Source organism: Hippoglossus hippoglossus, chromosome 5 (assembly GCF_009819705.1).
Source record: "Hippoglossus hippoglossus isolate fHipHip1 chromosome 5, fHipHip1.pri, whole genome shotgun sequence".
In the NCBI taxonomy this organism is placed as follows: domain Eukaryota; kingdom Metazoa; phylum Chordata; class Actinopteri; order Pleuronectiformes; family Pleuronectidae; genus Hippoglossus; species Hippoglossus hippoglossus.
The window spans coordinates 4,792,030-4,813,057 of record NC_047155.1 but is presented as its reverse complement, the minus strand read 5'-3'; the positions used below and the strand labels follow the sequence as shown (position 1 = coordinate 4,813,057).

Here is a 21,028-nt window from a genome sequence, read left to right as displayed (position 1 = left end):
ACTGGTGAAAACATCACTAGGATTATTTTGTATTCAGTTTCTGCCAATAGTAACTGAATACAGTTTCTAAGGCTTTCACCTAAACCTTTAAACCAGAGTTAATATAATGTGATCACATGTAGTTCTACTGGGAGCAGAGCTGGTTGCAGTCTTACTGCTGCAGGAAGCAACGACCTGCGACACGGCTCCTTCAGACACTTGAGTCAGTCTGATACTGAAGGAGCTGCCCAGTGTAATCAAATGAACTCAAAACTAATTTTCAATATCAAGTATTGTCATATCACAGGAAGTCTGATTGAAGCCTGTACTCAGATTTTCAGTGTTGAACTAATACCACAGGTTGTACTATAAAATCTACTGTGTGCAGCATTTTCCATTAAATGTACTTGTTTGTATGATAACAAATATTTAATAAAAATAAGACAGAATTTTTTTGCATAACCAAGAAGCAGCAGTTTATTGAATAACAATATATATGGTGAGAGTAACAGTAAATACTGGAGTCTATGAATATAAGTGAGAGGCTCAGCTGACAACATCCAGGAACACACAAACACAAGAATTGAAATCCTCCTTCACATTTATCAAGTGATTCCGTCAGTTTGTTTTCCTGTTCAGAGTCTCAGGATCAATGTCAGACACTCGCATGTGACGAGCTGCTGTGGTCAAATCACTGCCTCAGTGTTGTAAAGTGTTCCGGATCTAAACAGAAGTTTGATGTGGGAATAGGAACAAAAATCTATAGTATCTTGTATCTATAGTTCTTTACATCTTTAAAAACAGTCTGAATAAAAGGTGTTATCACATAATTATTATTATCATCATTTGTTCATCATGAGACAAAAGCAAAGACGTCTCTTCTGAACATTTGAAAATACTTAACATATTTAAAATGCCTTTTCAATACATCCCACACTCCTGTAACCTAGCTTTGAACGCCTCAACTTTAAATCTCTGGATGTAAATCCTGTGTTGAGAAATAATAATTTACATATAGTGTATCACAGTTTCATGTCATATCATCACCAAGAACTCCTTCTCTTGCACGTAAATATGTGTGAATCAAAGCTGGTTTAGTAAACTCGGAGCTAACGGTGCCAAATAAAAAAACACCTTCATGACAGCATCATTAACATCATCACTGAAGTCAAACTCAGTGAAACCAGGTGACCCAAAGAAATCAGATTAGGACAAAAAGAGTTTGTGATCCAGGCCTCTGACAATTTCTCAGTCAACACACAGAAGCAACTTGTTGAGCGACAGAGGTCGACTGATTTACAACAGAGTGAAAACAACAACAAGAGGTTGTCGCTCAACTCTCTGAGCAACGTCTCTCGACAGCAACTACAGGAGCATCAACAGAGCAACAGCTACAAACAGACTTCAAGTCAAGACAGGAAGATTGTGCGTGTTTGTGTACGGGAAGAAAAAAGCTGGTCCGTTCCCAGAATTCCCTGGGAACCATTATAATTGCCGCTATCATCTTTGTCAGCAGCTAGGAAGTGGAACTAGTAGTGGGAGGAGTCTAGTGCTGGGTCCACTTGATGCTCTTCAGGTCGATGCCTTCCTGAACCATCTCCCACAGCGGACTGACATAAAGACAGACACAAAGTTAATGGGTGTTTCACGTAATAATATTAGCATTTAAAAAAAATGTTAACTTGACAGATTTACAGACACGTACTGTATGTATAGGTTAATGTGTCGGTTCCAAAGTACCATGCTCATCATTTCTATCAGTAATAACAACATTATGTTCACTAAACACAAGATCACATCACTTAGGAGAATTGTAGAAAAAAATACTAAAATAAGAGAAACCCTGGAATCCAGGTGAACTCACCTCATCTCTCGGAGTCTGCTGACCTGTTGGATACATTTCTCTGCCGTGTAGTCGACTTCTTCCTCTGTGGTGAACCTGCCAATACCAAACCTGACACACAAGCACAGGTTCACATTAATCTACATGAGATTAGGATGAAAAAAGGAAATAAAAGGACTTCTTCTTTTGTGTGAGTCTTTAATGTGACATACAATCTTAACAAATGTACTTTGGTTTTGACGGCTTCTTTTTACAACAAATTAACTTAAACTTCTTTAGAATCTTGACGATCAGCAGGATCATAATTTATACCCTGGACCTAAAGACATTTTATTTCACTGAGATGACAAATAAAGTTGATTCAAATCAGATTGAGTTATTTTCAAGATTTTAGTCTGGATATTATCATACTTATTATCAGGATTATGATCCATTATTACGATCTGATTCCAGCGAGGATGACCAGTGTTTATACCTGATGGAAGAATGAGCCAAGTCTTCATCTGCTCCGATTGCTCTGAGGACGTATGAGGGCTCCAGGGACGCTGACGTACATGCACTGTCCATTGAGACAAACACAAATGTTAATTCATCTTGAAAGAATCAACTTATATTTTCATAAACTTCGCTCCTGTTCATTTAGAGTGACTCTGACCTGCCAGATGATAGAGCGATATCCTTCAGTGCCATCAACAGACTCTCTCCCTCCACGTAGGCAAAGGACAGGTTGACACAGCCTGAAACAAACACACGCACACACAGATAAATTCATCTGTCTCATAAAACTGAAAACCTCTAACATTAAGTCGGACACGACAAAGGTTTAGTTGAAATTGAAGCAAGACTGTGGTGTGTGTGTGTGTACCAGGGTAGCGTTGGACTGAATCTCCGTTCATTGTAACGTCAGGTGTCGCAGCCTGGATCTTCTGGACCAGGCGATTAGCCAACATGGACACTCTGTGATGATCATACTAAACACACACACACATACACACGCTTAAGGATATTTGGGTACATTTGCTGTGTTTGTGTGTTTGACTGTGTTTGTTTTACCTCCATCTCCTGCTGGGCGATGCTGCAGGCAGCTCCCAGCCCGACAGCCAGTGGGGTGGGGACAGTACCGGAGCGCAGCCCCCTCTCCTGCCCGCCCCCGTTCTGCAGCGGCTCCATACGCACCCGAGGCCGGCGACGCACATACAAAGCCCCCACACCTGTACACGTATACACACAAACACTGTCTCAATCTAACTTACAGGTATGGGTGGATCTGCCCAACCCACAACCCAATAGCTGCTAATGCTTGGGCTAACCTTTGGGTCCGTAGATCTTGTGACCACTGATGGACAGCAAGTCAATCTTCCAGTCGGTGACGTCCATGGGAATCTTTCCGACAGCCTGAGCAGCATCGGTGTGAAGGAAGACTCCTTTAGAGCGACAAATCTGACCTGAGAACAGGAAGAGGAAAATTCAATGAGTCCACACTTTTGATCAGAGTAACATATCGTAAACATGGTGAAGGCGCCACATGGTCACAGGGATATGATTTATTTAGACAAATTGAAATGGGGAGTAAATAACATGTACGTGTTGTCATAGTTACCAATTTCCTTGATAGGCTGCTGGACTCCAATCTCGTTGTTGACAGTCATCACTGACACCAGACATGTGTCAGGACGAATGGTGGCCTCAAGCAGCTGAAAACATGCACACACTTATTTTTAAATACACATATTTATTTCTGTATGTTTAAAAAAAATGCCCAGTACATTTTCTGTTGTATATGTTGACTCTTGTGTAGGTTCTGTGTGTGTACCTCCAGGTCCAGCAGTCCATTCTGCTTGACTGGCAGGTAAGAGATGCTGAATCCTTCTGATTCCAAAACTCGACACGAGTCCAGGACACATTTGTGTTCTGTCTGTGTGGTGATCACGTGACGCTTCTTGGCCTGGTAGAACCTGGCCACACCCTGCATGAGACAAAGAGGTGTGGTCATTAATTACCTCATAAAACTGGTTCCAACTCTGTTCCAGAACTGTTCTTACAGTGTTCTTCTGATCTTAATGCATTCTCATAGCGTTCTTGTTTGGTTCTCACTGCATTTTAATTTGAATTCGCAGGGTGTTCAGGCATTTTTATATCATTCTGTTCAGTTCTTAAATTGTTATAAATGCACTCGCTTTTGTTTTTGTTCTGTTCTTATTGTAATAGTTCTTACTGCATCCTCGTTCTGTTATTTTTCATTCTCATACTTTGAGAGACACCTGTGTCCTTACTGTTCTCAATCCATTTCCACGTATTCTAAGTGGGTTATGAATATGTTCTCATATAGTTTTTAACATCAATGTTGGGTATTATCAATTCTCTGTTTTCTTACCTGTTCTCAAGCTGTTCCCACTGTTCCTGTTCTGTTCTTAGGGCATTTCATTTGTCCTCATTGCATTCTTAATTTGTTCTCATTTTTAACGAGTCCTACTTCAGTTCTTGTTCTTATGCTGTTCATAAGGTGTTTTCATTTTACTCTCAATCTGTATTTGCAGCTACATTCTCTGTCTCTTCTTCCTGATTCTCATTTGTTAGTGTTCTCAGTGTGATCAGACTGCGTTCTCCTCCGCTTACTCACTCTGCTCTTGATCTGTTCTCATTGATAATCAAAACAAAGGGAGGAGGGGATAGTGGTGAGAGGAGGGGAAGGACAAGGTGATGAAGAAGAGAACAAGGAAGTGATGAAGAGGAGCAGAGTGAGACCTTGATCGCCATGTTGTTGGACTCTGTGGCTCCACTGGTGAAGATAATCTCTCTGGGATCAGCACCAATCAGGTCAGCTACCTGCTGCTCAGAGAGAGAGAGAGAGAGAGAGAGAGAGAGAGAGAACACAGTTAATGTCGCTCTATCAAACTAAGCCTTCATGGAATGAAGAACATGATTGAAATCAAATGTTCTTTACAACATTTACAAAATAGAAATGATTGTCTGTCTACCTTCCTGGCAACCTCCATGGCGCTCTCGCTCTCCCAGCCGTAGGCATGTGTCCTGGAATGAGGGTTACCGTAGTAATTCACCTGGTAGGGCAACATGGCGTCCAACACCCGGGGGTCCTGCACACACACACACACACACATTAGTGAGTTCAGGACTAAATAACTCTTCCACTGAATCTAACATTTACTTCATCTATGACAACATAATTGTTACCATAGGTGTGGTGGCCTGAAAATCCATGTAGAGGGGGCGGAGCTCATCTTTCTCCAGTTCATGTTTCTTGATGAGCTCTGCTGCACAACAACAGGCAGAAGGTCAACATGAGTTTAATCAGATCGAATCTGAGCTGAAACAATGAGTGAGACTTCTGTGACAGGGGGGGGCGGTCAGTCCCTGGTGTCCCTCATCAACCCAGGATGTGGAGCTGAGTCTAGAATCCTGTCAAGTACTGAAACCAACCACTACACAATGTTGGAATAAAGAATAAACCTCAATCAATATTGATTTGTGGGAACATATCGTCTGTGAACGACTCACATGTTGATTGAAGTGTTTTGTTCCTCATGGCTCTCTAGTCTGTGGTGCAGCTTAAATATATTGATCGATACCAACAGACATTTATATTATATTTTTTAATCCCACAATAATCCACAGTGGTCAGGGCCCATCTCTAAAACCTGCATAAACCCAAATAATCGCTAAGATATTCAGGGAAATCACATAAAACAATACATAACATAACTAAATAAAAATGTAAAATGTAATTAAGGCAATAAATATTTGAAATTCAAAACAGAGCTGGTGCCATTTAATATAATAAAACACGTTTGCTTGATAAACTACTTGAACTATTGATGAATTATCAAACTTAATTTCCAGTCAGTGATCTCGTTCTGTGTTTTATTGTTTAAAGTGAGTTCGTAGTATTTTCTTATCGGTCACGTGTCTTTTATCTAACGCTTCACTCCTCGGTTTGTTTGCTGTGAAGGTTTCTCGTGTCCTCGCTAAACTGCGTCACTTTGGGATTAGCTTCATGCTAACCGCTGCCCGGAGCCTTGGACACGGGTTAGTTTGAGGTTACCTTTCTGCAGGGAGCTAGCGGCTCTGCCCTCTGAGCCCAGCCGCAGAGGGAACCAGGTGGCCGGCCTGAGCAGCCGGGAGGAGACGGTCCTGCCCGGGGAAAGCATCTTCAAAGGCGGGCTGGTTTCACTTGGAAGACCCGCTGACCTCCGGAGACAACAACGAGCGGACCGCAGCCGAGAGTAAACCGGGGTGAAACAGTCGAAGCGGCCGGTTGCAGAGGAGGAGAAACCGAGGAGACGATTAACGAGTAAAACCAGAGAGAACAACGTGGGTGAAGTTTGATGTAGTTTGAGAAGCTGCTCAGTCACATCCAGGTCAAAGTGAAGGTGGAGGACAACACGCACTTCCGACCTGGACCTTCACAATAATGCACTGTCAACAAAAACAGTACAACGACAGGATGCTCAACCAGAATAAATGTGGTTAAATATATATTTTTATATTTTTAACACTACCTATCCTGCATGATTGTTATGGAGACAGGGTATTTGGAGACATTTGGCTTTTTAAATTGACTTTGTTGTCCACGGTTCACGTTTTACTTATTTTATTTGTCATTAGTTCATATCTGATGCTTGTTGTTTTGTTTGTGATTGTTTTATTTTAGTGCATCGCTGTTTTCCATAGTAATTACTCTCATTTTGTATTTCCTGTTGTTATATATATATTTTTTTAAACCACATTAAAACATTTAATTTTTGTGGATTCCCCGGAACATGTTATCATCCATACGGCAGCTTGACGCATCGCTGGGTCGGTGCAGTATTTTAGTTGCACAAGCACCGGAAACAGGCTTTGTGACGTCTACCGGACACCCTGCGCTCTCATTGGTCAGTCTGAGTGTTTTGTAACTACCGGGGGCGGGGCTAATATTGTTCTCTGTCCTCTGATTGGCTACAAATGGGAGTTTATGAAACGTGGGTTCAGCTCCTCTGGTGTTATTCTCAGTTCCAAAGATCATTTTCTCACATTATCTGGGACATTGTTTTTTGAAATTTAAAGTTCTACGACTTATTCCCACACATTATATCAACACGTTCTACCTTTCTGTAATCCTTTAGATGTTTTCTAACCACACCAGCAGAAAGAATGGAGATATATTATTGTTCTTTGTGCCAAAAAAGAACATTCTGCCTGAATTTGATTATCTGGGACAGGTCACTTTAATGTTGGACACTATTATTAGGATTTAAGACTAAATCACCTCGGTTTATGCGTGTCAGGCTCTATATTACCAATTTTTAAAAAAGCATGATGAAAAAATTACTAAGAAAAAGTATATTATTCATAAAGTTATATTTTTTTGTGTGTTCTTTTTGCTCATCATTTATAAACAGTATCCACAGTTTGTATCTCTGTGGCTTTTAGATTGAATTAAACAACATGGTTTGTGATTGTTGTGGCCATATCTTCACCCAGCAGGGGGCAGTAACATGCGCGGAGGCGTCACAACTACCCAAAAAACAAAAGGAGAAGAAGAAGAGCACCGTCGGTTTGTGGCAGCCATGCTCCGTAGTTAGCAACTTAGTTTATTTCCTGTATAAAACATTGATTTGAGTCCGTGACGAGAGAAATGAGCGTCTCCTCAGCAGCGGCGGATCTCACGCTGAGGTCAGATCTGCACTTTGTGTCCGGAGTTTGTTTCTGCACGGAAACTGAGAGCGTTAGCCGAGGCTAGCATCACAAGCTAACCTGTCAGTGGACTGCTGTCAGTACGTCAGACACAGCTGCTCTGTGCTTCTCTGCGCCTCCGGTAATAACTTGCGTTGTTATGGCGAAACCTTCGTCAATGTGATGATCACGTTGCTCCATTGCGTTTCATCGCGACTGTTTTCACGTAACCAGCGAGTGACGTTTAGAAACTGTTTCGCACTCAACGACATCACGCGTCTCTGAATAAACTAGTTAATGTTACGTAGTTAACTAAACTTCTAGCCTAGTTCATTATATCAGTTCGCTTCACTTTACTTCGGTTCAAAACGGTGAAGTTTACCAAAAATAAAGGAGATATACAAAATATTTATTCATCTATCATGACTTAAAAGTTGTATTTCACTTCATCTCAACAGTAACAGTCTACCCTTGGCTGTAATGCATGTTATAAATACTCGAGCACTTTATGTTGTATTGTTATGTTTATATTGAAAAACCCAGTCCTTTTCTCTCCTTCCTGCTCTCTGTCTGGATGACATCACAGGAAACCACAATATTTGGTTCTATTTAAAAAGCCAAGGATACGCAAAACTATCTACCATGGCTTTTACAGGTTGAGCACAGGTTGAGGAGTAAATACAACTTTCCCCCTCTGCAAAAGGAAAACGAGTTGATGAATACCACAGAGCCATAATGATCAACTGGTGTTGAAAGTTATGATGTGTCAGCTAACATCTCAGTCCACTTTACAGGGCACACCATGCTCCTAGACCCCAAAGCGGCTGAAGATTGATGCGTTTGACCAAGAAGCTGCCGTCACCGCTGCTGCCATGGGAACGACGACGAGCGAGCCATGTATCTACGACAAACTGTCCGAGAGCATAGACATCCTCCGCCAGTCGGGCTACCGCTACGGCATGTCGGAGAGGGAGATCGAGAGGTTCATCAAGCAGGTCCTGGAGACCAACGAGCCCAGGAGAGAGCCCCCGCAGTTCCCCATCCTGAGAGCCACCATCAAGGTCAGGCAATGCAAATATTACACTGCACAGAAACCCAATTATTCACCTAAGACCCGTAGAGCACTTATCATGTCAATGTCTGTTAACTGTGAGGATTTTCTCAGCTTGTTATTGTTTTTAATAGATTTCTCTTTTAGTTTTTTAAGTGTTTGTCGGACAGGAGTAACATTTTATGACTGAGGCTTTGGTACAAAGTTTTTCCCTCAGTCGGCAGCACGGCAGCAATAAAACGGCACAGAAATTTCACATTAAATGTCTGAAGCTTTACTTCTTTCGGCGAAAGCAGAAAACTGAAGCTTTATATTCGGCCCAAATTTTTCCTAGAAAGCAATCGAATCAGATCAAGCTGCGAGATGAATTTATTTCTAGAAAATACAAATTATACACTTGTTCTAAAACAAATCATTTATTTGTCAGAGTATACAGACATTTAAGGTTTACTCACACTTGTCTCTGCTATGAGGAAGGACACGTCTCTCTGTGTTGCTAATGTCCCTGTTGTCTTTGCAGTTTGTGGTGGCAGTGGGCCTCCTGCTGGTGGTGGTGCTGGCCTTCACCTACCCTCAGACTTCCCCCCAGCTTGGTCTGGTCAACCTGGGCTGCTACAACTGGTCGTCGCCCCTCAGCCACGTTCGCCTGTTGTCTCTGCCCATCGCCAAGAAGTACAACCTGCAAGGTCTGAACACCATCACTCAATATTTCTGTTTCCAATAGCTCTCACAAACGCACACATAAAACCACACTTACATTTTTTTCACTAATGAGAATGTCGCTTGTATCGAATGAAAAGTTGAATGTTTTTTTTAGTCACACAGATTGTTGATTTCTGACACATTAAATGGTTGAACAACCACAAAAAGTGGGAAAGATGACCAATCACAGCAGACTGGGCATTTTGGGCTCAAGAGCAAAAATTTAGCATTCACCACAATGGGTGAAAAGAGGCACTGTAGCATGGGATAGGAAAAATATTTAATATTTTTAACATGAAAGCATGTTAACCCATCAAAGTTAACCCTCAAATTACCTGTAAATGGCGCAAATATGGTCAATTTAAGACTTAAGTAGTTTGATTGGAGTAAATGTGTGGTTTGTGCAGGTTTCCATGAATGGTGGAGCGCCGGCTCGCTCAGGCACAGTCTGGTGAACTGTTCGGGCTGTGCAGAGATCTCCTCTGTGCTGGAGGTCCCAGAAAGCCTTAGAGGGACGGTGAATCTGCGACGGGGGCCACAGCTCGTCCTGCTGAAGGTCAGAGACCAACACAGCCGCAGTTAGCCATCTGAAAGGCCCCCCCCCCCCCACGTCACACCCATGGCAGCAAACTTTGTGAACAGCATCTTTACAGAATACAAAATAAATTTATCTCACAGGTTTTTTTAAATGTGAATGATTAACAGCTTCAAGTTGGTTCGGATGAGACAAAAAAACATAACATAACAGTGCAGGATGTTTGGAAACATGTTTGTCATTACTTTTTAAATCTGTTTGCACTCTTACCACATAACGTCATATGAAGAGTGTTGTGTGATCATGTCCCCCTATTCAACCAAACCCTCTTGTTCGTGCCGGTCCCTGCAGGGTGGGGAGTCTCTCAGCGTCCAGCGGCAGCAGCTGGAGGAGCTCTACTTGGCCCATTCAGGGTCCATGTCCATTCTGCTGGAGGAGGACGACGGCCTGCAGAACCACAACTTCGGCCTCCCTCAGGGACCCGCCAACTTCACCCTGCTCTGGTGCACAATTGTGTTAAATTATGAGAGAAAACTTCACATAATTTGGATTCATGTGTAATATTTCGTTCAGTTTGATAAATCTGTTGCCCACAGTGGTATGTAATGATTGACGGTGTGTGTTGTGTTGTCTCTGCAGGAGGTTCAGCTCTGGAACCAGGGAGAAGGTGTTGAGGTGGCTCTTCCCCAAGGCGGAGCTCTGTCCCCTGCTGGACAGTGCGGGGACCATCCTGCAGCGGTGCCTGGTCACCCACAGCACAAACTCCCAGAGCAAGGTGAGTCCAGCTGAGTCCAGACGTCCCCACAATGAGAGACACAAGGACTAAATAGACCTAAATAGGGTGTTATCGTTACTCACAGGAAAACTACAACAATAATAACTATCCGTAGTAAAGTTGATGTGTCCTTTCAAAATAAAATGACAAAATAACAACCAGTCTCTGAGACAAATGAAACACATATCGGTGTCATGATGTTTGATATTACAGACACAACAGGATGTCAGACATACATCACTGCCCTACACATTTCCTGTTTCTACACAGGTTTCTATCTAAGAGCAGACTGTGACAGCATCAAACTATTCCTTCAAACGAGTTGTCAGGATGGAGATGTTTTAGTTTGATTAATGCTGCTTTCTGTTAATTTGTGGACATGAAATATTAAATAATTGCTTTTGATAAATTGCCTCATGCACACAAATATTTGTTTTCTTCCATGACAGCTGCGGCTGCTGCTGCTTGATTTACTTCCACTTTCAAATATTTAATTTGCTGTATTTCTACAGAAGTCTGTGCAGTATGCATATGTGCAGTTGTTAGGTAGCAGACTGTGGGATGTCGATCATCATTCAGTGTTTGTTGTGGGTTATCTGCTGCCTGTGTTACAGGGCGTCAGGGTGCTGGGCTGGCTGGTGGTGGGTGAGGGGCTGCCCACAGTTCGAGTTCTGCCTGTTCATCGCTGTCAGAAACACTGCAGCTCCTTCAACCTGTGGCTCACACCTGGAGACATGGGTAACGTCTGCTGCTTCTGTTTCTATCCACAAACACATCAAACATGTGGACATGGGAAAGAAAGAACTACTTAATACTACAAATCACATCAGGCTACAAATACATTTAGTCTCTATCACAATAAATTCATTATTTAATCAGAGCCCCTGAATTTATACAATATAGTTTTTATCTTGTTCTCACAAATTATCAGCATTTTCTGTGCATTATTATTTAAGAAATTAGTAAGTAAATTACTAATTCAGCCTGATGAGGATTTTTATACAACTGATAAGGACTTGTATACATTTGAAATGTGTTTTTTAAAAGGTGCTTTGTAGAAATGATTGTTTTTTATCTTGTGCACACACATTATGAAGGTAGTTAATAGTGGATTATCACACTAGACTGATGAGAGGTTTTACAATTCATCAACTCACTTACAAGACCGTGCAATAAATAATTTGATACATAAATTGACTTTCCAGATATCAGATATCTGTCCTATCACTATCCACCTGTTAATCTAAAGGCATCAACAACTACTCAAATCCAACCAAACTAACCATAATAATGCGATAATGAAAACAACAAATATTAATACAAAGTAGCAACCAAATAAATGAAAGAAATATTTACTGAATATTGCAAATAAAATCAGTCATCAGCGGCCTGTGATCGTCTGGGCACGACAATGTACAACACTGATATTAGTATTAGTGCATGAAACATTTACAGTCATTCATCTGCTCATACGACAAAACTCCAGATTCAGTCATGAGACTTTCAGCTCAAACCACAAACCTTATCAAATGCACCACTTCAAAGTCAAGCAAGTATTTCCCACAGAATCACAACTGCTTCTTTCAGGCTGCGAACAGTTCAACATGTCCACATGACAAACAGGAGAGAAATGATGGGAAAGATCATAGGTGAACTAAAGGGAAGCATCTGATCTGCGAACAAAGCAACTTTTCTAAAACTCTCCCGCGTAGAGTTTGAGGTGTGTTATCTGCAGTACCTGTTTCATGTGGCTGCTGAAGCTGCCTGGTCTGACAGTTGTTCCCTTTGACCTTTGACCTGTGCAGTGTACGCTGACCCTCGTTACTGGCAGATGGAGCTTTTCCCCGGCCGAGGCCAGAACATCATCTGTGACGGATCGACCTTTTAACTTCCGGGCGGAGCGCAGCGAAGGAGGACAGAGTTGAGGACCGGGAACACGCAGATCAGCTGTGAATGTTTAAGACTTCCTGCAGAGGCGTTTCGGAGCGCGTCGGCCTCTGTGCGGCCCCGTCCACTGATGCCTTATAACCCTCCTGTCTTTTACCCGTCTAGTAAACCTGGGGGAACTCCTCAGAGAACTGGAGACCACCGCACACATGACTTCATTTAGGAAAAACTGCATTTCCTACTTGTTTAAAGAGTGGAGGTCGGACGTTTCATCCATGTGAACAACACGTTAGTGAACTCTCTGCATTAGCAGCTCTGATGTCCTGCATGTGCTTTTGCCATAGCTTCAAGCAGAACTCAAGATAATAGGTGTTTCTCTTTTTCAGAAGGTAGTGGATCACCTTTTAAATCCCCACGCACATCACTGATCCGTCTGATCTGCTGTCGTGTCCATTTACAACCGTTTCCAGTTTAAAAAATCCTCATCAATCACAGCGTTGTAATGTGATTGAGAAAGTGGATGTCATCTTTTTGTCTGTTAAGCTCTGCACCCGAACAGGTTGTTGGAAATAACAATGTCGACTGGACGGATACGAAATAACCACTTCTCCCAAACAGAGAATATCACGAACACCATGTCAGACTCAAGAAACATGTTCAGTTTGAGGGTCAATGCAGCTGTTGTTATGTTTCCATCGTGTATTTCCTAATTGAATTTATTCAGGAAGTTTAGAACCACATGGAGCTCAGTAAGAACCCACAGCTCACTTTTTGTCCCTGGCCTCTAATAACTTAATTAAATTAGTCCGAGCATCATGTTCATTCAATCTGAACTTTCTGGGAATTGATTGATTTTGGCATCAGGAATTTCTAATGACATCTTAAAACAGAGCTGGATTCGACCAAGTCCTGCTGCAATGAAAAGAATCCCCTGAAGCTCGAACAGTTTTTCCACAGGACTCGACCTGCAAACAAAATGTTAGTATTTCTACTTTCTAAACCATGAAAGTTTTATATTTGTAATTATTATTACTGTGCCACCTCACCTTCTGTTCTTTAACTGGTTCCTCGTGTTAAAAGGGCCAGTTCACCCAGCTGAGTCTTCTCTACTGGTTTCCAGAACACTCCGAACTTGATCACACACAAAAGTATTTTCCACAGAGAAATCAGTAATTAAGCTCCTATTTTAGTTGTTAAATTTAGAGCTTTAATTATTAGTCAATTTATTAATTATCCATTAAAAGGACAAATGTCTCATAATAAGAAATAAAACTACAACATTCAGACTCAAATAATATCACTGGAGGAGTTTTGTTCTGTTATGTGGGTGAACTGAACCTTTAACAACAACTTACAGCTCAAACTCACAACACATCATCACAAACCCAGACATATTTTATAGTTTATTTTCCTCCCACATGTTGTTTATCTGCTTAAGATGTTTTTAATTTGGAGATTTTATGGACAAAGCTGCTTATCTAATTTCAGTGTAATTATTTATTGTCATGATTGTATATATGTTGAAGCCATTAACTATAATTAATAATGTGTTGTAATATTATTATACTTGTGATTATCAGGACTGAGGTTAACAGATCATCTCCAGCAGACTCTGAGAAAACAATAATCCATGAAGAAGCAGAAGAAATATTTTGTGCATGATCAGGGTTTTTCACGGTGTGGACAGGAGTCTATGATAAAATCAGTTTGCCAAAGTAAAAGCCTGTCAAATCTGAATTTCTGTGTTTTAGAGACGCACGCCCTCGTTTTGTTCAGGTTTCCAAACGCCACTTCTGAGAACAAATCAGGGGGTGAATCTCTAAAATTGTTCGCTTTGCATAGAAATGTCATAGTTTTATGAGAAAATTAAAAGTCGCTGTATTTGCTTCCATCTGTGTGAGATTTTTTGAAGTGTGTTAGAAAATGTGGTTTTACTGAACAGACAATGCAATGAAAACATAACCTCCGTGAAAAAAAGAAAGCCATCAACTCACTTTCTGTCTTTAAGTGAATTTACATAATATCAAACGATCTCGTTAACATTGGAACAGGTTCAAGGTGTATTGAAGATAAACAACCATGTTAAACAGATCGAATTTAAAGTTCAATCAGTTCAGCTTTTGACTGAAAGACTAAGTCAATTACACAGAGCTACATTTGCATGAAAAAAATACAGAAATGTACTTATCAAACGTTACATGTATTTTTTTTATATATTTGTTTTAATATTGCATTATATTAGTGAAACTTGAATACAAATACTTAAAAAAATTATTGATTAATGAAAAACAGTTAAATTAGCATAGAAATGTGTAATTATTCTACAGGTTAGCACTAACGCACGTTAATTAAGCTTCTGATTCCCCAGCAGGTAAAATGTTAAGTTATTGTCAGTGATACGTCCCCGACTTCAATAAAAGAGCTGTAAATATTAAAACCCTCCTCAGAACAAGGCATTAAAATCACAGACGTTAGAAAATCATTAAGCTGCTGTAAGCTGAACACGATGGACTGGAAACAATACATAGTGTTTCCCCCCCCTGACAGTTTATATAACCATTGGCTCACATTTAAAATACAAAAAGAAATATACAAAATTCCACCGCTTGGTATCTCTATGATAGATACAGGCAGAGGGAGGAGAGAGGGTATGTTTGGGTGAACTGACCCTTTAAGTGCCAGCACAGCTTTTAGAAACTCTAGAAGAAACTGTTAAACATGATTAGAACAAGCTGTTTTTCTTCAGACGCCCTTTTGTGGGTCACGTTCCTCCTGCCAGCAGCGGAGAAGACTCGGAGGCTTCACGTTTGTGGGGATGTGAATCCGCGAAGCTTCCATGTGGAGAGTCGTACAGGTGGCTGCTCTGCAAATCTACCTCCGCTCGCAAGTTTATTTTCTACATTAACAGAAAAAAAAGAAAATGTTTGTCAGTAGTCTCTCAACCCAGATCTTTAATCGAAAAGGAAAAGGTTGATTTTTAATCAATCTCGTTCTCTTGGTGTCACACAGCTGGACGAGAGATTGACGCCACTCTTATATGTATAATATGAAGCTGGGCGTGGTTAGCCTAGCTTAGCATAAAGTCTTGAAGCAGTAAAGCTTTATTCATCCAATGTTCAAAAATACAGATAACAGCATCTTTTAACACAAATCTTTATTTAATCTGTACTAAAACAGAAATTAACTAAAAATATGTTTGTGCAATGAGATCCTGTCTGGAGCCCTCGTGGTAATTCTACCAGCCGAGAAATAGTCCGCAACATAACCCCCCATAAAACACAACTTGACGTTTTTTGTAAATCTTTTGGATGGATTCAACAAACAAGCAGTGAATTTAACAAAAAAAAAAAGCACCAGGTCGTCTCCTGAAGCTGCGAGAAGATGAGACTAAATACCTGGAAATCTCTGATGTAGGTGAAGAAGAAGCTGATGAAGGAGAAAGCCAGAGACCATTCAGACACGGTGCTGATGATGTGAGTCGTGTAACCCTGGAATAAATGAAAACCATAAATTTAAATGTTGTGTATCCATCTTAAGTAGTGAAAGCTAAATTTAAAATGTTTGGTTTAATGCTTCTTCTGATATAAATCCTAACTTAAATGTTAACATTTCTCTAAGCAAAAGTGTAACTCAAGTACAATTACTGAAAGTCAGAGATTAGACAGGACAAGTTAAGGTAAATTAAGACAAGTTATGATAAATCCCACTAAATAGATAGTAAAATATCTATACAAGCATAAACACAGGGAAATATGAAAATAATACAAATGCTAAATATCTAATATAAACATTATATAAACAGTGTAAGTGATTGCACATATAAGATAATGACATTTCCCAGATACTGAAATTGCAGTTAAATTCAGTTACACCTGAGTGGAGTTGTATTGCAGTTACAGACTTTGATGCATCTGGTCTAATGTGGTCATATTGGCACCACAATATTGAAAATTAACAACACAACACACACACAAGCACACAGACACACATAGGACTACTGACCTTCTCTCCAGGAGTCCAGTGCAGTTTGTGAGGTAAGTCCACTCCTGGTAAACTGCTGTACAAGATGACTGATGATACAAACACTGACAAACTGTTAAAGATCACAACTCATTGTTCCCATCGCAGCTGTAATCAAACAGAGAAGATCTGAGAGGATTGTGTCTCTCTACACCTTCACCAAAAACGTTCCTCAGGGATTATGTTCACTACAACTGTGCTCTTACTGACTCACTGTGTTAAAGGATACTGGAGATGATGCTGCCCAGGGTCCAGACTCCGATGCTGAGGCGGATCAGGTAGATGCTCCTGCTGTGGACGTGAGGTTGCATCTTGAGCGACAGCAGCGTCTGAACCAGGATGTAGAGAGCCCCGACCCCGAAGGTGAGCACCGCACCCAACAGGTGCATGGAGAACAGCGTGGTCTTCTGCTCCGACACACACACACACAGTTACACATTTACTGCCGGCCCTGCACAGCTGTGAACTGATCCAGGATCAGCGGCACTCACCTGGAAGTTGGCGACAACGCACATCCCGAGGGAGCTGATCCAGCCGAGCAGCATGCCGAAGCGGTTCAGTCTGTGGAGCGTGAGCTTCTCCTCACCTGTCAGAGCCTCCACCTGTTTGTAACGCACGTAGACCGTGGTCATACCTGCAAACACATCAGTTTAAATACATTTCTAAAAAATATATATACTTATTGATCGGTGCTGATAAATAATATGGACAAGACAAGGGAATATATATTTGTTACCTAAAAAGGCCGACACATCCAGCATGATGCCGAACACACACCTCTCTGGTGCCATCGTTCCCGTGTCGCTGCAACACACAACAAACGGACAAAGACGTTTGACTCATTGAGTTAAACAGAGGAAAAAGAGAAGCCAAAACAAAAGATCTGAAACTTTTCCAAACTAAATGTCTTCTAAGGCCCTGTAGGGGGAAACCAATATTTTGTATGTCTTTTCATCACCCAGAGATATAACAGAGGTGACGTGTGTGTGTCCAGACTCACACCTGATGTACGGCACAAGAGGATCCACATGTCTCAACACCACCGATGTGATATACGCAAAGACGAAGGACGCCGACGTCCAGACGACCAGAGCGGTGGGCAGGAAACACAGACCCTGCTGGAACCACCACATTGCCTCTCCACCGAGTGTGTGTGTGTGTGTGTGTGTTGCTGGTTCACTCCGCCCTGTACACAACACACAAAGAGTGATATACACACTGACACACACATATACAGTACACTGCTGTGATCAACATCTGAGCTGCAGCTTCATTCTCTCCTACAGAACATGAATGAAAAAAGACAATTATTTTCATTCATTTATTATTCTTTATCTTATTTTTTATAATTTGCATGTATGTGTATTTGTTTGTATCTTTGTGTTACATTGGATAATATATAACATAAAAATTATACAAAGTAAAAATGCTAAAAAACAAAAGGCTGGATTTAGATTTCAGTTTATCAGTCAGATAAGTCAGAAGAATCATCAGATGTATAGATAATTAAAATCGATGTTGGCTACAGCAGTTCTCCTGTGAAGGGATAATACTGCCCGACTGCAGTTTTCTATAGGTTTATTATATGACAAAGAAAGAAAAGTCTTCTGCAAATCTCTAATATATTTATAAATAATTAAACTACATCGATAAAAATGATATCGAACAAATCTTGGACCCTGAGCAGGAGTCGAAGGTTTAACCAGTTGTTCATCTAACAAACAAAACATCTGGAAACACCTCCCTGGACATTTTTCTCCATTTTAGACAAATCTAGAAAAAATGTGTTGGTACAATTTTGGGAATATGTAAATATGAGGGTTAGGGAATAAAACATTTTAATACCTAAATTATTGGATGTATTCAGAGTAAGAATCTGACAAATATAAATTGTATTGATTTGGAGTGTGATCATGTGACTTCCTGGAGACAACACTGATCTTCAACTCCCTTTGTAACAGAGTCATCAAAGGACACAGATCATCCCTGTGATCTCAGTGCGGAAGTGAAAGTGAATGTAACAGCTGTCCTCCCTGATCACAAACCAAACTCCATTTAAAAATCAAGTCAATTTAACGCGTTTGACCAAATCTGAGCGACATATATCATAAAGTATCATGTTAACTTGCTCAGAAGATAACAAACACTACAGGACGCACGCATCGGCTGACACTGAACACACGTCTGACAAAACATACAGTAGCATTAAGCTAAGTGGTTAGCAGTCACTACGCAAAAGAACAGCCGATAGCTGGATAACGTTAGCGAGCTACAGCAGCGGTGTAAATAACGTTGTTCACACTTTAAGCGCAAATCTGCTGCTCGACTGAAGAAGGTTAAAATGCAGCGGTCACGTGGACACAAGCATAACGAAACTCACGTTACTCGGGTCCAGTAACGAACATGATTCTCCTGCGACGACGCCAGTCACCGGACTGTAAACCAGGAGCTGGAGCCGCGAGAGTAAAAGTTAGACACCGTCCAGATGCTGAGAGTTTCCAGTTTGACACGTGAAGTTTAACAAGTTCACAGACTCGATGTTATTTAGGGTCTCGGTGACAGGAGGGAAGGGATCTGCCCTGGATTAGGACTCACAGGCAAATCTACGGTGGCCGAGAGAGCCCAACGCGCCGCGAATTAAGAGAACACACGCAAAAAGACAAGAGCAAGTTAAGAAAAAACAACAGCATCGATTTGATGACACGTGCGCTGCAAAGAAGTCTCACCACGTGCAAACACAGAAACCTTGTCATTCCTTGTCTGCTGTTAGCTCTAAGGCTTTAAGCAAAGCCACACATCATAGAATATATTTTTGAAAATGGTTCCTTAATTGTTCATGAATATTGTTGCATACGTTTTTTTAAAGCCTTCTGACATGATCCTGGATCAGATAATACAGTTTATCAATATTAAATCGATATATTAAAGTCACAACACATGCAGATACAGAAACACACATATGCAAATATGTGACTTTTTGCAGCGCATGTGTCGTGATATTGATCAAGATGTTGGATCTGTTTTCTTATTTTGCAGTGTGTTTCCGTCTCTCGGCCACCGTACCTTCTATTGTTCCCTGTTCTCTCCCCAAACTCCAAAATCACACATCAAAATGATGAAATCACTTCACTGCTGTCACTTGTCTCTGCTGTGAACCTCACATCATCAGTTCTTCCCCAGCATGCTGCTGTTCCCAGACGCCTGCTACAGTCTCCCCCTTGTGGTTGTTCTGAGTTGGTGGTCGAGAACATACAAACACAGATTTGCGTCATTGCTTTCGAAAATATTTTAGCAACAATTTACAAACTGGACAGACGAAGAATCTTCATCTACGTTTGTATGAAACGTTCTTGGGTCAGTTTTCTAATAAATATCGGAAAATATTAATTGAACAGTTTTCCTCTGAGACTTAAAAATGCTCTGCTCTTTATCGACTCTTATTCATACTGTAAATATGACAGTTCAGTTGTTTCCACTGTGTCAAATAGTGTAAATTGTTCTTTTACCTGCACCAAGGAGGAAATGTTTTCACCTGTTTGTTGGTTTGTTTGCAAGATTAAAGAAAAACAAGAGTAATGATTTCCAGCAAAGTCGGTGGAAGGATGTTTATTGTGCATTAAAGCAGAGACAAGTAGAAACAACAGGACTTTTCTTTTACTTTTTGTTACATCTGGTTCGTCCCAGAGGAAATGATCCATGTGTTTGACTCAAAGACTGAATATAAAGGCTTTGACAGGGATGTTCTGCTGTTATACAACAGTGCCACCTGTGGGTCAAAAAGTAGAATAGCAACCACTGCACTGCACCTGATGCAGAAATGAAAAAGTCCCATTTTTAAGTCCAGAGTTTTGATCTTTTGTGTCAAAGACAAAACTCTGATTTTAAACTCAAAATTATTTAAATGTGTTTAACTTTGTGTCGGACTAAATCAATTTGTGACGTGAATCCAGGAACTTTAAGCTCATAAACAATCAGATACACAGAATGTGGTTATACACACATGGAGATATACTGAGAAAGGTGAGAATAATAAAGGCAAACTTAAAAACACTATATGTGAGTGTTTATACAGTGTTTATATATTCTGCCTGGTGTTATGTCATTTCAATAAACTGATTCTTCATGTGAATAAAGCATGAGTGTGTCTGCAGACACTGAGTCAAAGGACAGAGCAGCAGCAGCTCCACTGATGAAGCTGTGTCACATCCACAGGAACACACAGGGAGGATGGTGGACTGGACACTGTGTGACAGCTGATCTCAGAGCCGTGCACCTCCTCTGATTCCTCTGGAGCTCCGTCTCCTCTCTGCCTCCCAGCAACAAGGCCCGGTCAGAGCCGCTCTACACACAAGCTGCTGCTGCTTCAGCCTCTGGACAATGATCCAGCCTCCATCTGTTGAGAGAAGAAGACATCAGTGTTTACAGATGCAGCACATCCAGTAGAAAGAGCTGCAGGGTGAGGCTGTCAGCTGTGGTCCAGCTTCATTTCCTGTTCACATGAAAACAACAACAACTGTCGTCTTCACATCAACTCAATCAAATGATCACAAGCAGCTTGGGGCT

General features: G+C 41.0%; 3 protein-coding genes across 5 annotated transcripts; 1 reads left to right on the top strand and 2 right to left on the bottom strand.

The window, feature by feature from the left end:
• Positions 1-428: 428 nt before the first annotated feature.
• nfs1 (NFS1 cysteine desulfurase) lies at positions 429-6,219 on the bottom strand. Its single transcript, XM_034584592.1, has 13 exons — positions 5,883-6,219; positions 5,015-5,091; positions 4,801-4,917; positions 4,568-4,651; positions 3,636-3,788; positions 3,423-3,516; positions 3,133-3,267; positions 2,876-3,033; positions 2,688-2,793; positions 2,478-2,559; positions 2,298-2,381; positions 1,844-1,933; positions 429-1,589 (listed from the first exon to the last, which is right to left on the bottom strand). The coding sequence occupies exons 1-13, from the start codon at positions 5,986-5,988 to the stop codon at positions 1,526-1,528; spliced, it is 1,350 nt and encodes a 449-aa protein (XP_034440483.1). The 5' UTR covers positions 5,989-6,219; the 3' UTR covers positions 429-1,525.
• Positions 6,220-7,317: 1,098 nt separating this feature from the next.
• On the top strand, positions 7,318-14,919 carry c5h6orf89 (chromosome 5 C6orf89 homolog). 3 transcript variants are annotated; one of them, XM_034584598.1, is made up of 8 exons: positions 7,318-7,495; positions 8,290-8,556; positions 9,067-9,232; positions 9,656-9,804; positions 10,135-10,286; positions 10,423-10,558; positions 11,173-11,296; positions 12,364-14,919. In XM_034584598.1, exons 2-8 carry the CDS (start codon positions 8,368-8,370, stop codon positions 12,444-12,446), a joined length of 999 nt encoding a protein of 332 aa, XP_034440489.1. In that variant the 5' UTR covers positions 7,318-7,495; positions 8,290-8,367; the 3' UTR covers positions 12,447-14,919. The 3 variants fall into 3 exon arrangements, with proteins under 3 accessions (XP_034440489.1, XP_034440487.1, XP_034440488.1); XM_034584596.1 differs by having other exon boundaries at positions 7,320-7,637; XM_034584597.1 differs by having other exon boundaries at positions 7,349-7,596.
• A 63-nt stretch (positions 14,920-14,982) lies between these two features.
• Positions 14,983-19,071, bottom strand: dram2b (DNA-damage regulated autophagy modulator 2b). Its single transcript, XM_034584599.1, has 8 exons — positions 18,846-19,071; positions 17,468-17,651; positions 17,202-17,269; positions 16,957-17,099; positions 16,695-16,872; positions 16,448-16,530; positions 15,841-15,933; positions 14,983-15,341 (listed from the first exon to the last, which is right to left on the bottom strand). The coding sequence occupies exons 2-8, from the start codon at positions 17,596-17,598 to the stop codon at positions 15,207-15,209; spliced, it is 831 nt and encodes a 276-aa protein (XP_034440490.1). The 5' UTR covers positions 17,599-17,651; positions 18,846-19,071; the 3' UTR covers positions 14,983-15,206.
• Positions 19,072-21,028: the final 1,957 nt, after the last annotated feature.